The following is a 13745-nucleotide window of genomic DNA, read 5'->3' on the forward strand; positions in this document are numbered from 1 at the left end:
GGAGGGAACGGAGCAGCTCACGTGACAGTGGGGTGAGGAGTGGGGAAGGCAAGGGGTACAGGAAATGTGGCAATCAGAGGGTGGCATGCATTGCACATGAGCTTGTTCCGGGGGTTATTACTCCAAGGTGCTCTCTTTGCGCATACCTTGTTCAGAAACGTCAATGATAGTGCAAATACAAATAACAGTACAATGACTAGAATTTACTTTCTTCAGAACATTATTTCAGTGTTGTATCATCTGCAGAAGTTCATTTCCGGAGACAATTCGAAGTGCTGTCTTTTAAACTGGCCCCAGGGTTTCCAGGGACCAGTTTGGGAGACAGGCTTTGTCCTCCTGGCATAAGCACGGCTGCATACTAGGCTGATTTGGTTAGCTCCCTTTCTTTTGAGCATCAGAACAATTGCAAAGGCATTCTTTTGTATTTCAGATGAATTTTGCTTCGGACCAAGTTTTCCCCCCTCTTCTGTTGGTTGATTTCATTTTCAGTGATCCTAGTTTTTGCTTGGTTTTAATTTTCTTTTTTACTTTCAATTTTGGATTTTAATTGAAAATTTAATTTGTAATCGATTTTATTTAATTATCGATTTATTGCATTTATAGTATTTTACAGTGAGTGATTTTGAGGATCTACTTTATGGCCCAAGGGCAAGATTTAAATACTCAAGATGCTTTGAGGGAGCCTTTGCCCAACTTTTCTTACTGCAAATAAACTCCCACTCAGGACATTCTTTTCCTCTCCTCCTCCTTGCTGCCCCATTGCCTCCCGAGAACCTTGGCTCTCTAGAGAGGATATTGGTTCTCAGACCTCCAGGGTGCAGAAGAATCCATTCCACTGGCACATGGCATCCCATTAGCAGAGAAACCTTACAGGTTAAAATCCAAGGTCCAGAACATGGACCAAAAATCAACAAAATTGAAAGTGCATGAAAAAGCAGGGGCTATTCCTGTCTTCCTTTCTTTCTGACAATAATTGAACTGCAACTGAAACAAAAAAGATTGCTTTTATTAACCCCACTTGAGAGAAAATGATCTCATGAAAGGTTCAATGAAAGAAGAAAAAAAAACAGGTTATGACAGTGCTGGACTAGGACTCAAGATATCCAGGTTCTCAGCCATAAAACCCACTCCTTGACTTTGGGCTAGTTGCAGATTCTCAGCCTAGCCTACCTCCTCCCAGAATTGTTGTTGCTGTAAGGATAAAATGGGGAGGAGAAGAACCTTCCAAGCTGTCTTCAAGAGGAAAAATGGTGGGTCCAAATGTTGATAATACCAAATTTTTAATTAAGCATCTTCAGAAGCTGAAATGAGAGATAAGCTGCTGTCAGTGATTTACCTGGTACCAGATCTACCAGAAAATAAGCACGCTGGCAGTAAGTAGTGACCCAGTACTCAGTGGAAGTGGGATAATGAGAGGACAAAACGATCAGTCCCAGCTCCAGAGCTGCAATCATGTGCTCGTTAATTACAGTGCCACTTTGATGAGGTCACTGTGCTTTTGCACTTCAACTTCCTTATCAGCAAATTGGGAACACTTGCTAATGAAGAGCAATTTTTGCCAGGCTAGTATATTGTTTGCAAAGCTCTCTGAGATGCTTATCTCGAGAGCGCCTGGGGAAAGAGGGCTGTTGCACCTAGACTTCCATCACTAGTGCAAGGTGGGGGAGGTCACTGTCAGGGATTAGCCGAGACAGCAAAGGTCAGCAGCTCTGCTCCAACTAGCATGACTTTTCAATCCTGCTTCAAAAACAATTCATAGGTTGTTCACACTGCTGTTTTGTTTAGGGAGGGCAGAGGCTAAATATCTGCTATGAGGATTTCAAAGCAGGCCGGGTCCCTCACATCGAGGATTTAAATATTTTAAAATAAATGCATGCATAAAGATAGTCCCCCCCCACCCTGCACCCAGTTTTAGCTTTATATGGCTGCAGTTCTGGAGACAATTATACAACACAATCCCCATCAGAGTGATACAGTAGAATATATACACGAGTTTCTTATTTATCTAAAGTATTGCCACTCTGCCTTTCAGCAACAGAATTTGCAGGAAGGCTAATGCTACAGTTTAAAACTACAATTCAATGGTAAGGTATAAAAATTGGGAAAAAAGAATAAAAATAGACAAGAATTACCTGCTCGCCCCTCCCTCGCAACACACAACATACAAATGAACCAAAGGTACACATTTACCATTGGATCAAAGTTACAGTTGGGAGGAGGGTATCATAAGCAATCGATTCCAAACTACATCCCGAAAACAATTCAGGAAAACACTTTTTTTTTTTGGTGTTTTGGTGAGAAAAAGAAAAGAGAAAAAGGGAAAAGAAAGAGAAAAAGAAAATAGGCAGTGCTATGAGAATGTCTCAGCCGACTGCATTCTACAACCTGGCTGCCAGCACAGAAAGGATTCCATTTTCTAATTCTTGAAGGCAGCTGGAAGAGGACACATTCTAGAGACATGCCAATAATATAATTCCTTATTTTTTATAAAAAAATCTTTGTACATCACTTTTGGCACCTCTTGTAAAAAGATGTTCCCAAAATATTGGAAATACATTCATTCACTGGAAAAGAAGAGCTGATCTACATAAGCTGCAGTTCTTAGCAGACTCATGGTTTCAGACAGTGTAGGGGAGACTGCATTTTTGAAGGCCTTTGAGTTAAAAATATCCATACATAAATGAGGATGTAACTGAGAATGTATGCTAATGTTTTCTGTGCAAAAAATTTGCCCTGAAAGTTCGAAAACTCTTGTAAAATCCAACAAGAGTTGCGATTGTAGGCTGACTACATCGTAAAGCTTTAAAAACACACCTGAAAGTCAACAACTAGGTTTTGAAGATTTGAATTTTCTTCTTATTTTAATAATAACTTATTAAATAATACACTGGCTTCCCCCTACACAAACCATTTTCACCCAGTCCAGTTCCAAAGCATGCCCTGGTCCAAGTGTTATCTGAAACAGGCTCATGGTTGCAATGACAGCCATGAAATTCTGAGATACAGTGGTACTTCGGTTCATGAACTTAATTCGTTCCACGATTCTGGTCGCAACCCGAATTGGTCGCGAACCAAGTCAAATTTCCCCATAAGGTTCAGTGTAAATAAGGTGAATTTGTTCTGAACCATAACTTTATGTTATACATATAAAAGTTTTAAATAAATAAATAAAAAATTAAAACCACAAAAATATGAGCCACGTCCCCAGGCTGCGGGTGAAGCCGTGGCTGCCTTGTCGAGCCCAGGGGCAGACAGGCCGAAGTGGAGCAGGAGTGGGGCCATGGCTCTCACCCCTCCACCATGGCCTTCTCAGGGCAAGCGGCTGCCACGCTTCTTCTCCCCATGGTGGGGAGAGGCAGGGGGTGCCACGACCGGCCGCGGCCCTCTCCCTCCTCTCGGCCCACAGAAAACAGCCTTCACCTCTCTCCTTGTGGCCCTCTCCTGGCCGGGGGAGCTGCCCTGCGCTTGCCTCTCTGGCCTCCCTCTCCTGCTCCCCCTCCTGGAGCCAGGTGAGTGCCTGCAAGGGGACCTTCCTCCGGCTTGGAAGCGGGACGGCGGTGAGGAGCCAGGAAGGCCTCGACTGAGGTGAGTGTGCCCTCATGGCTCCTCCTCGTGGTGGGTAGAGAGGTTAATATTTGGAGTTTTCATGTGGGGAAGATGGGTATGATTGCGATCATGCTCGTGGGGGAACATGGCCGTGAACGTGGTTGTCACCCGATGCGGAGTTTGCAAACGGAGGCAAAATTTTGCCAAAATTTCTGTTCATGACCCAATTGGGTTGTGAACTGAGGCGTTCATGAACCGAGGTACAACTGTACTTAAGACAAGTAGCCTCAGCATGAATAGTAAAGGCCTCCCAAGACCAAAAACCTTGAGTTCCTCAATACTACACCTGAGATCACCTCAGTCAGTTCAGCAGTAAGATCAGTGGTACACCAGCAGAATGCCAATTGTGTGTCAGGTGACCAACATGCGGAACAAACAGTATTGGATGGGGTATCTGGCTAAGGAGGTAGAACCAGTATAGATAAGAGTTACCTCCTTCCTCTCCATTTGAGCTCAGGGCTGCACAGGAAGCCCAGGTGGAGACACTGGGATAAATTAGTGCTTCCCTCTTTTTCCAACTAGGTTTCAGTAACTCCAGCAAGCTTGGCATCTGTTCAGTTCTTAGAGTATGGATAGTACAATCTGGGATTTGTCAGCAGCACCTTCAGGCTAGAAGGTGCTGTAAGCAAACCAGCAAAAATGCTGACATAGGAAGGTGAACCAGAAGGGGATAAAAAGCATATAGATGTTCCAAACACCTTCCACTCACTGGATGCTATTGCCTTCCCCCCTCATGACACCCTTTGTCCAGCATGACCTGCAGTGAATCCAACTTCTTTCTCTCCTGAGCTCGTAACAAACCTCAACTGACTTTCTAAAACCCGCCAAAGTTCAAACCCACCCAACTGAGCTAATACCAGGAGTGATTAGCAGTTTCACACACCAGGCAGATATGGGCGACAGGGGAGAAAGGAAGAACTGTCTCTATCTTGCTTCTTTGCCGAGAGCAATTTTTTCATTGATTTTTAACTTCTTTACTCTCCACTAACCGAAAGCAGCCTGGTGGTGGAAGGGATTACATTCAGAATGTTAACATCCAATGCTGCTCTTCAAAAGGCTTCAAAGGAGATGGACACCTGTTTAATTCTTTTTCTTTCTCCAAAAAGGAGATGGGATCTGCTTTGTTCCTCTTCCCCTCAAATTGAAAATGTATGCATGGGTGATACCTACATATAACATATACTGTGCTGGGGATGTAACTGAGTGGCAAAGCTGAATTTGAACACAAGCTTTCATATTCAGTCCCTGTTCCCTCTCAGCTTTGCTTTGCTTTGCTTTTTTTCCTCTACTCTCTCAGGTACTAGAGACCTCTGGCTGAAGTATTTGCCTGTCTGAAATTAAAATTCTGAACTATAATGCTTGACAGTCATTTGTCTCCGCCTCTGAAACAAGCATATTTTATACTTCACTGTGTCAAGTATTTCACAAGTTCTCAAGGAGGTAGCAATAAGGGTTTGCACTGGGAAGTGCCAGGTCTTTTTCTATTGCACTTTATCAATATCGTTCAGGGGGTGATGTAATTGTTTGGGGCTTGGAGAAGACATTCCATATCACTTCAGCTTTAATACCAGTCTGGAGCCTTCCTTGTCTGCCTGTGCAAGCTAGATAAACACAGACCTGTGTGCTTTCTTCTCAAGTCAGGATACTTACCCAGAGATCTTAGAATATGCTGTTATTGTGAGCTAAACATTTCACTTCTCTTTTTGCCCATGTGCCAGAAATCCATTTCTTGAATAAACACTTCACACATTGACACTCTTAAAGTCACTAAATATGATAAATAAATAAAAAAGTACACAACCTTTCAGAAACTATTAAACATCTCACTTCTGACAAATGAACAGCCAGACACTTTCAGGAATGTCTAGGTCAGACATACCATTTTCCTTTGCCTTCATTGTGTGTGAAAGATTAACTTTCCATTTCAGCTCATCTGCTAAACAACTGCGCTCTAGAAGCATTGCTTTCAAATCATAATTTATTTTAAGAATTCTTCAAATATTTAAATTTGTGTAATTTCCTTTTGCTCGGACAATGTCATGGAGAGGCACTGTTCTTTACCCTTTTTCCATATCAATAGAAAATCAGTATTTCCTTGTAACGCCAAGACATGCAATCATGAGATACACAGTGTGGCACATACTCACTTCAAAAAGAAAAATCCAACCACATTAATCACATTAATTGTGCTTCAGCTAATCCATCACCGCAACTAGCAGTAACTCACTTGTCTATTCATCCAATGCACCGCTATTTTACCCATGATTAACAGAATGTAACTAATCTCTTATTTATTTAGTTTTCTTGAGTTCGCCTCTCACCCTCTCCCACAGAAGTGTGTTTGACACTGAAACAATTTGTTAGGGGAATTCTAAATAAAACCTTTATTCTCTATATCCTCCACAGGAGGAAAAAGCACCCAGTTTACTCTTACCATGTAAGCAACTGTTTTAAATTAAAGCTATATAAATTCAGCATTTTTAGTGACATGGAAAGGAAAAAAAAATATAAAGCAGGGTTTTCCAATTATCTAAGGGAGCCTTTTCTCTAATATTAATCATTAAAGATTCCAAAAAAGCTTGTCCACAAAAGACAGGTAAAGACTAACTTTTGGGTATGCATATGTCATAATGTACACACCACTAGTATATATATTTTTTGCTCTGTAGCCTTAGTAGATTTTACCTATAAGAAGCTACATCACTGTTTTGGTTTTTCAGTTGCCATGGTATTCCTTTTTTTAAAATATGGGTTTCTTCAAATGCAAAGATGACTGGAGATCAAAATTGGCAAAACTGAAAAACAGCTAGTAGACTCCATGATGCATCTATAGGGGTTCTGAGGAATAGCATGAATGTATGCACTACTTTTACAGAACTGATCAGTGAACTGTGATAGGAACATAGCCGTGTTCGTTTTACTTACATATTCATTGACATGACTAGGAGTTAACTAAGCAAAAGCCTCTAATGGTCATACCTCCTTTATCAACTTCCATTACACACAGAAATCACACACATATATTTATAGATGAATTCAATGTACTTTCCTACTTTAGCATCATTTATTTCTAAGTCTTCTGGTTTTCTGTAACTACAAATGCTATTTCTCAGTGCTCCTTTAACTAACCCCTTTACTCCTAAGACATGAGACTGCAGTTCATGAAAAACCTATTTATTTTATATATATCCAGAATCCCAGTAAGTTGGGTTGGGTTTTCATGGCCAATATCTTCCAACAGTGAATATCTTTCTAAATATTACAATCTATCATGTCTTAATATACGCTTATCTCATACTTTGTAGTGAAAGGGATTATTTGGGGTACAAAGACCCATCCTTTTCTCCTTATTTATATTTACATTGTTTCAAGAAACACATTAAAGACACAATCAAATGGTTTTTCAGCAATGAATATGTAACATTTTATGAAACAGGACACCTACAACCCAAATCAGTTCAAGGCCCTTGAACCTAATGGGACATTCTTCATTTCTCATAGAAATTTATAAGAGGAATGTCACTCTTCTAAATGACTGTTTATTCACTCAATATATTACTATACCACTATCCATACTCTTTAAGCAGTGTAAAAGCATGAACCATTATGTTTCCTAGAATATTTGAATTCTGCTAAAGTACAATTTTAAAAAATGGCAGATGCATGTGTCATTTGGAAAATGTGAATTTTAAGAAAAAACATTTTCCACTGCTATTCATACTAATTCATATTAACCACAATTTTAAGGACATTTGAAAAAAGGAAGAAGAAAAAAGAAACCAGAAGTTATGCAAGCACAAACGAAAAATCTTCAAAGACAGACTTCAGTAATGCTTACATCAATACTTAATTATGCAGAGTGCATTGGCTTCATTGGAAAGCTAATTTGACACATTAAAGCAATGTTTAATTGGCCACATTATTAATACTTTCATAATGTAATTTCCCCTTTTCCTTTGTATATAGTGGGGAGCTCAAAATACAGAACAAGAACAATGTGCATCTGTTTTTAGTCTGGAGAAAAAGACCCAGCATTTTCTACAAAATCTTTATTAGTTTATTTTAATCCTGTTGGTGTTGTGTTAAATTGAGGAGCAGCTTGAATTTTCTAGCTTTAATTGCCTACTATCTGAAAGCATCGCATACTTAGAAAACTTAGAAAACATACTTAGAAAATAAATTGTGATATAAAGTTAACAATTTGTCTTGTAGTCTTTTATTTATTTTTCTACCAAGGGAAAAAAGCCTATTAGAATATTTCATATAAAGCTCATTAAACTCACCTTTTATGTGTCTCTGCCAGGGATATTTCTTCCAACTCATGGTCAATTTTAGCTGAATAAAAACACAGAAAACATAAAAATATGAGAAAATAGAGATAAGATATGGAGAACATAGAGATATGATATAAACCATCTAGAGACCATGTGGCTATGACACAGTATACAAAAGTGTCAAATAAATAAATAAATGATGTGAAGAATTTGATGACTTTCTTAAGCACTAATCAGCAGCAGGTATGTGTTGCATTTCTCTTTCTCTGAAGCACAGCCACATATTTTTAAAAGTGAAATATCCCTTAAATACATATGAGAACAATTAAAACAACAACAATGTTCAGCACTTAAATCAGCTGTCTCCAAGTAATTTAAATGAATTTCTAAAAGTACAGCACTGATTAGTAATTTACTAGTGGGGGATGGGAGGTGCTAAAAGGCCTGTGCTCTAGAAACAAAGACATAAGTAAGCATCACTTGTACACAGTCAGAATAATTTGTCTGGATTATCTGAACTAGCAGCAGGCTTATTCAGATGGTTTGTACAAACCATGAAAAAATGATGGCAGACATAGCTCTTTATTATCTGAAAGTACTAAATAGTATGTCATAAGAATCTGACCTAAACAAACTATTTCAAGATATTGAACATTCTCTAGGAGAAAATATTTTTACCCCAATGCATTTCTTAGATGTTTCTAGAGCTTTCCAAAAATAGGCCTTCTGTCCATAAGGAAGAGGCAGAATACAAGGGGTTTGCCAGGTAAACCTCTTCTAGCACCATTTACACTGTGGAAACTATATATGCAGAACAAATAAGTGCTGTTAAAAATGGGAAGTAGCTCATGCAAGTGAGCCTTCAAAGTGTGCACAAAACACATGCTGAAATCTGACAATGACATTCCCTTCTGCAGAACACAGGAATGAAATAAGAGTCTCTTTAGGGATTATATTATCCATCAGCACTCCTGTGGCTTGTTCCTTGTGGGCCCCACCTCAAGCCTACCATATGGTTTAGTGGAAGCCACGACATGTAACAAGAGTCTTTGCCCATGGATCTTTATCAATTGGTTTAGGGTTAGGAATTTTTCTCATGTTAGGCAGAAGTGGGGATAGGCAAATCCGTTTCACTTTTTGCAAAGGCTTTTTAAAGTACAAGTTTATTTAATCCATTTCCCACAAAAGTCTCTGAAGGTTATTTTAAAGGTCATCTTGAAAATTCACATTCACATTTTGTGTGCAATTTCTCCTGTTAACTACAGCGTTAGCAAGTGCCACTCTCAATCCCTTCCTACACAATTTTCCCTGATGCTTTTTAAAAAAAGAACTGGAGACGTATATCACAACATTCAGGAAAGTGCAAACCCCAAAGTACAATCTGTGCAAACTAGACTGACTTGTTTTAAAATGTGAATGAAATATTGCTTCTATCCCTTGGCAAGAATTTTGTGAACACTTCAAAAATAATTACCCTTTCATAAACCTGTGCTCTTTGAATGTACCAAAAAGCTTTTCATTACCTGAATTGTAATGCTATAAATGACCAGAAAGTTTCATAGAAGAAATCAGAATTCAGAATTCAGAAAAAGCAGATGAGTAGTCAGTTATATTCAAGAATCAGTAGCTGTACAAATATTACTTTCACAAGTCCTAAGTACTCAGCAGAAAGGGAACATATATGAGTGAATCCTATTGTTCATCAGCTGATACTCAACAACTGACAACTCTTACTGAATGGATGAGATTTCTCCATTAAATGTGTGTAGTGGAGTCCAACTGCATTTTTCCACCGAAGGAATGGCAGCCCACCAGCACTGCATTTCCTGATGCTTCCATCTCCCCTGTTGGTGGTATGAGGAAGATGCAAGAGGCATGAGAAGGTAAGAATGGTCTACCATAAGAGTTTAGTACTGTGAGATGCTGGATAAGGGAAATATTAGCATTGGAACAACACGGGCATCAAATGTTATGAGAAAGAGGATAAACAAGATGAGTCTTTTTCTAAAACATGTAGAAGGCAACACAATGGAAGCCAGGTCATCAGTAATATAAAGTACTTCACTTTCTGCTGGTGATTCCACCAAATGCTAATTTTATTAACAATTTTAATAAGGTTATAGACATTACAAATGAATAATTGGTTTAATAATCACACAAGCATGCTGAGAATTTGTAAATTGTTCTGGAAATGTCTGTGTATTCTTTATTCCCTTGTTTAAGCATGGACAGGAAATTAAGTTAAATAATTTGCAGATGAAAAAAAATCACTTTTTAAATATCAAGGAATAAGCAGGGGTGGGGAACTGTGGCCCTCCAGATTTTGTTGAACTACAACATTCATCTTTGCTGATAATTGGTCATGTTGGCTGAGGCTCATGAGAACTGGAGTCCAGTATCATCTGAGAACACCCAGCTCCCTAACCCCTATATAGAAATAAGATGCATATGACTGATATACTTGTGGTGATAAGGACATTTCTTCCTCAGGAGGAAAAGCTGCTATTCTGCATGTCTACAACTCTTCTCTTTCTTTTTATGACCAGGTGGCCTGGAAAAAGCATCAAGATTGCGGTAAATGGGCAGTTGTGCCAGAACAGATAACAGACAGAAAAGTAGTTAAGTTAACATAATGGAGCTATGTAAATACCACTGAGCGCCAGTATGATGCAGTGGTTAAGAGCATGGGACTGGGACTCAGATGATCTGGGTTCTAGTCCCCGCTCAGCCATGGAGCCAACTGGGTGACTTTGGGCCAGTCACAGACTCTCAGCCCAACCTACCTCACAGGGTTGTTGTTGTGGGGATAAGATGGAGGAGGAGAATGATGTAAGCTGCCTTGAGCCCTTTGTAGGAAAAAGGCAGGAAATAAATCAATAAATATAAAATAAATAAATATAAAATGTAAATACAGGAAGGAAAACAGGAGCAGTGGTTAAGGCAAGGGTTAAGACTGAAGTAGCTGGAAGCTCAGGTCCAGATGATAGCAGTTTAAAGCTAATTCTGTGATCATCAGAAGCAGTCAAAGCTTAAATGAGAGGTGGGCAACATGCAGCCCTCCAGATGATTTGGCCTAAGTTCTCATCAACCTGAAGAAGCATAACCATGAGTAAGATGTCATGGAAGGAGGGCCATAAATTCCTGTCCGTGGCTTAGACAGCCAGAAGAACAACAGCACTTTTTCCCTAGTATTGCTTTGACTGTGGATCTCAATAAGCTATGAATGGTCTTAAAAGACATGGCTCTGCTACTGCTACTATTAGGACAGAATATGAAAAAACAGAATGGTTTCTTAGAGGCAAAGGCATCAGACAAGGATGTATTTTATCCCTCTATTTGTTCAATCCGTACAAATTGTAAGGAAAACATGATTAGGCTCAGAAGGAGGAGGAGTAAAAATTGGCAGATGATACATTAATAATTTAAGAGATGCAGATGATACCTGTTCTTGGCAGAAAGCAGCAATTAATTCAAATAGTTCCTCTTGAAAATGAAAGAAGGTGCAAAAGCAGAACTGCGGCTGAATATTAAGAAAACAAAAATCATGACGACAGAAAAATTGTACAACTTTACTCTCAACAATGAAGAAATTGAAACTGTGAAAAAATTGCATGCCTTGACTCAGTCATCAAACCAAAGGGGAAATATAGCCAAGAAATTCAAAGAAGACTGAGACTTGAAAGGGCAGCAATGAAGGAAAAGGTCATCAGGCGTTTCACTGGAGGCCAAGGCTAAGATCATCCACAATCTAATATTCCTAATCATTATATATGGGTGTGAAAACTGGACAGTAAAGGAAGTTGACAGGAAAAAAATAAGGTGTTTGAAGACAGCACTGGAGGAGAGCTTTGCAAATAGCCTGGACTGACAGAAAGATGAACAAATGGATCTTAGATCAAATCAAGTCAGAACTTTCCCCAGAAGCAAACATGACAAAACCCAAGCTGTCATTCCTTGGGCACATCACAAAAAAGCAAGACTTACTGGAGAAGACAGTCATGCTAGGGAAAGTAGTTAGCAGAAGAAGAAAGGGCAGAACTGATAGGAGATGGACTGACTCCATAGAAGAAGCCACAGCTCTTGAATTTATAAGAGGTGAGATGAGCTGTCAAGAACAGGACATTTTGGGGGCATTCATTCATAGGGTCACCATAAGCTGGATACAACTTGAAGGCAGCTAACAAAGTGCTCTGACACCAATAGATACTGTAAGTATTAGAAAACTCCAGAAAAAAGTCTTTGCTGCACTGCCGCCCTTGTGCTACTGAGGCTCTGAAAAGGTTCTCCTGATGAGCACACTTTCTCATCTTTTAGGGGCTTCTCCTCAGTCTTGTTTGCATCATAGCCATGTTCAGGCATTTGAAGAAGGGTGGGGATAATTTTTAGTATGGAGGGAGCTAGAGATGCCTGCTCCATCCTCCATGCTTCCAACCTGCCTGTGTTGTTGTGGAAGCTCTGCCAAAGGCACGGCCACCATGATCAACTGAATGTAGTTATACAGACCCATGTGACTGGCAGCCCTATTTAGCCAGGGTATCGCCAGGTTCTCTACACACTCCCAGTTAACATCTGAAGATGGCTTGTGTCTCTACCTGTTCTGAAAAGGAAAATCTTACATTTCAGAATGTTTCAGAATACCTGAGTTTCTGGGGAAACTGTGGGAGCTCTATCTGGAACCAGTGAAACACCTGAGATCTTTGACTTCTCATATCAGACTGAGGAAGCCTAGGATGTCACATGGGTCCTGAAGTCAGTGATTTGTTTGTCATGAAGAAGAAAATGGCCACTACAAAAAGGCACAGGCCTTTTAGAGTTGCTGAATTAGCTGGTTCACATTCTAAAAACAACTCTGCTGCAGCCATTACAATGGACCTGAACAATCACCTGAAACTCCCGTGTTACAAGAAACAGTTTGATTACCATTATTGCCAGATGCAGCCATAACTCAGCAATTGGTATTGCTATGTCAGGCCACCTTCTAGCCTGAAGTGCTTTCAGGAATTTAAGCTATTTTTGCTGAGTGGGATCCAAGTAAGTGGAAATAAAGGCAAGGAAGTACTGTTTCCTCTGAACTCCTATTTACTCTTAAGGAAATATCACAGCTTCTCAGTGTAACTGAATACCAGATGTTCAGGAAATCTCAGGTAGAAGACAACTCTTTTCTTCTGCCCCTCTACACGTCAAATCCTTTTGAGTCTCTGTGTGCAGAGAGATGCCCCTCCCCTTGCTCATTTAGAGTGTTAGAACAATCATTGTCTAATTTATTATGACTCTACTTTAGAATTTCTCCTGCTTATTGACAGCTTTATTTATTTGTCCAAATCAATGCCTTTTACCATGTGTCATTGCAAACAGAGTACTGTAGCTTGGAGCATTTAATCTTCACTGAGTGGAAAGTCAAACAAGATATGCAACAGAATAAAGGTCTTTGAGGAGGCTCAATACTTCTCTCATCAAAATTATCCTAGCAAAACCGAGGGTGGAAATTTTCCCCTTGTAGATCACTATTTGTTTTTTGAGCATAGGGAAGTGCCCATGATTAAAGTGGGATATGAACAGCAATAATGTACCATGATTATTCTCAGTTTGTATCAAGGCATGTGTTGTATGCCACAGGGTTCAGATGGATGCCCTAGAGGTCAGGCATACATTTCCTACTCCCTGTTCTACCTTTAGTGCTTCTCAAAAGGGAAGCAGTGAATAAGCCAATTTACTCCCTTTGGAAAGACAATTCCATTGGTGCTGTCAAAGAGAAGGTCCTGTCATACTGCGGAAGAGGTGAAGAGTATGGTCCATGAGACACTTGCCTGGTGGAGCATCTGCCCCCCTGAATATGTTCTATTTTGTGTCTGTCAGCTTTCCCGA

At 39.7% G+C, this 13745-nt stretch overlaps 1 protein-coding gene across 1 annotated transcript in view; it reads right to left on the reverse strand.

The window, feature by feature from the left end:
- FMN2 (formin 2) overlaps nucleotides 1–13745 on the reverse strand; it is a 165815-nt gene that overhangs the window by 20855 nt on the left and 131215 nt on the right. Inside the window, exon 16 of the mRNA XM_044451225.1 lies at nucleotides 7890–7941. Coding sequence (XP_044307160.1) covers nucleotides 7890–7941 — 52 coding nt within the window. The remainder of the gene's footprint in view (nucleotides 1–7889; nucleotides 7942–13745) is intronic.

This window comes from Varanus komodoensis, unplaced genomic scaffold (assembly GCF_004798865.1).
Source record: "Varanus komodoensis strain SLA01 unplaced genomic scaffold, ASM479886v1 scaffold1, whole genome shotgun sequence".
Classification (NCBI taxonomy): Eukaryota; Metazoa; Chordata; class Lepidosauria; order Squamata; family Varanidae; genus Varanus; species Varanus komodoensis.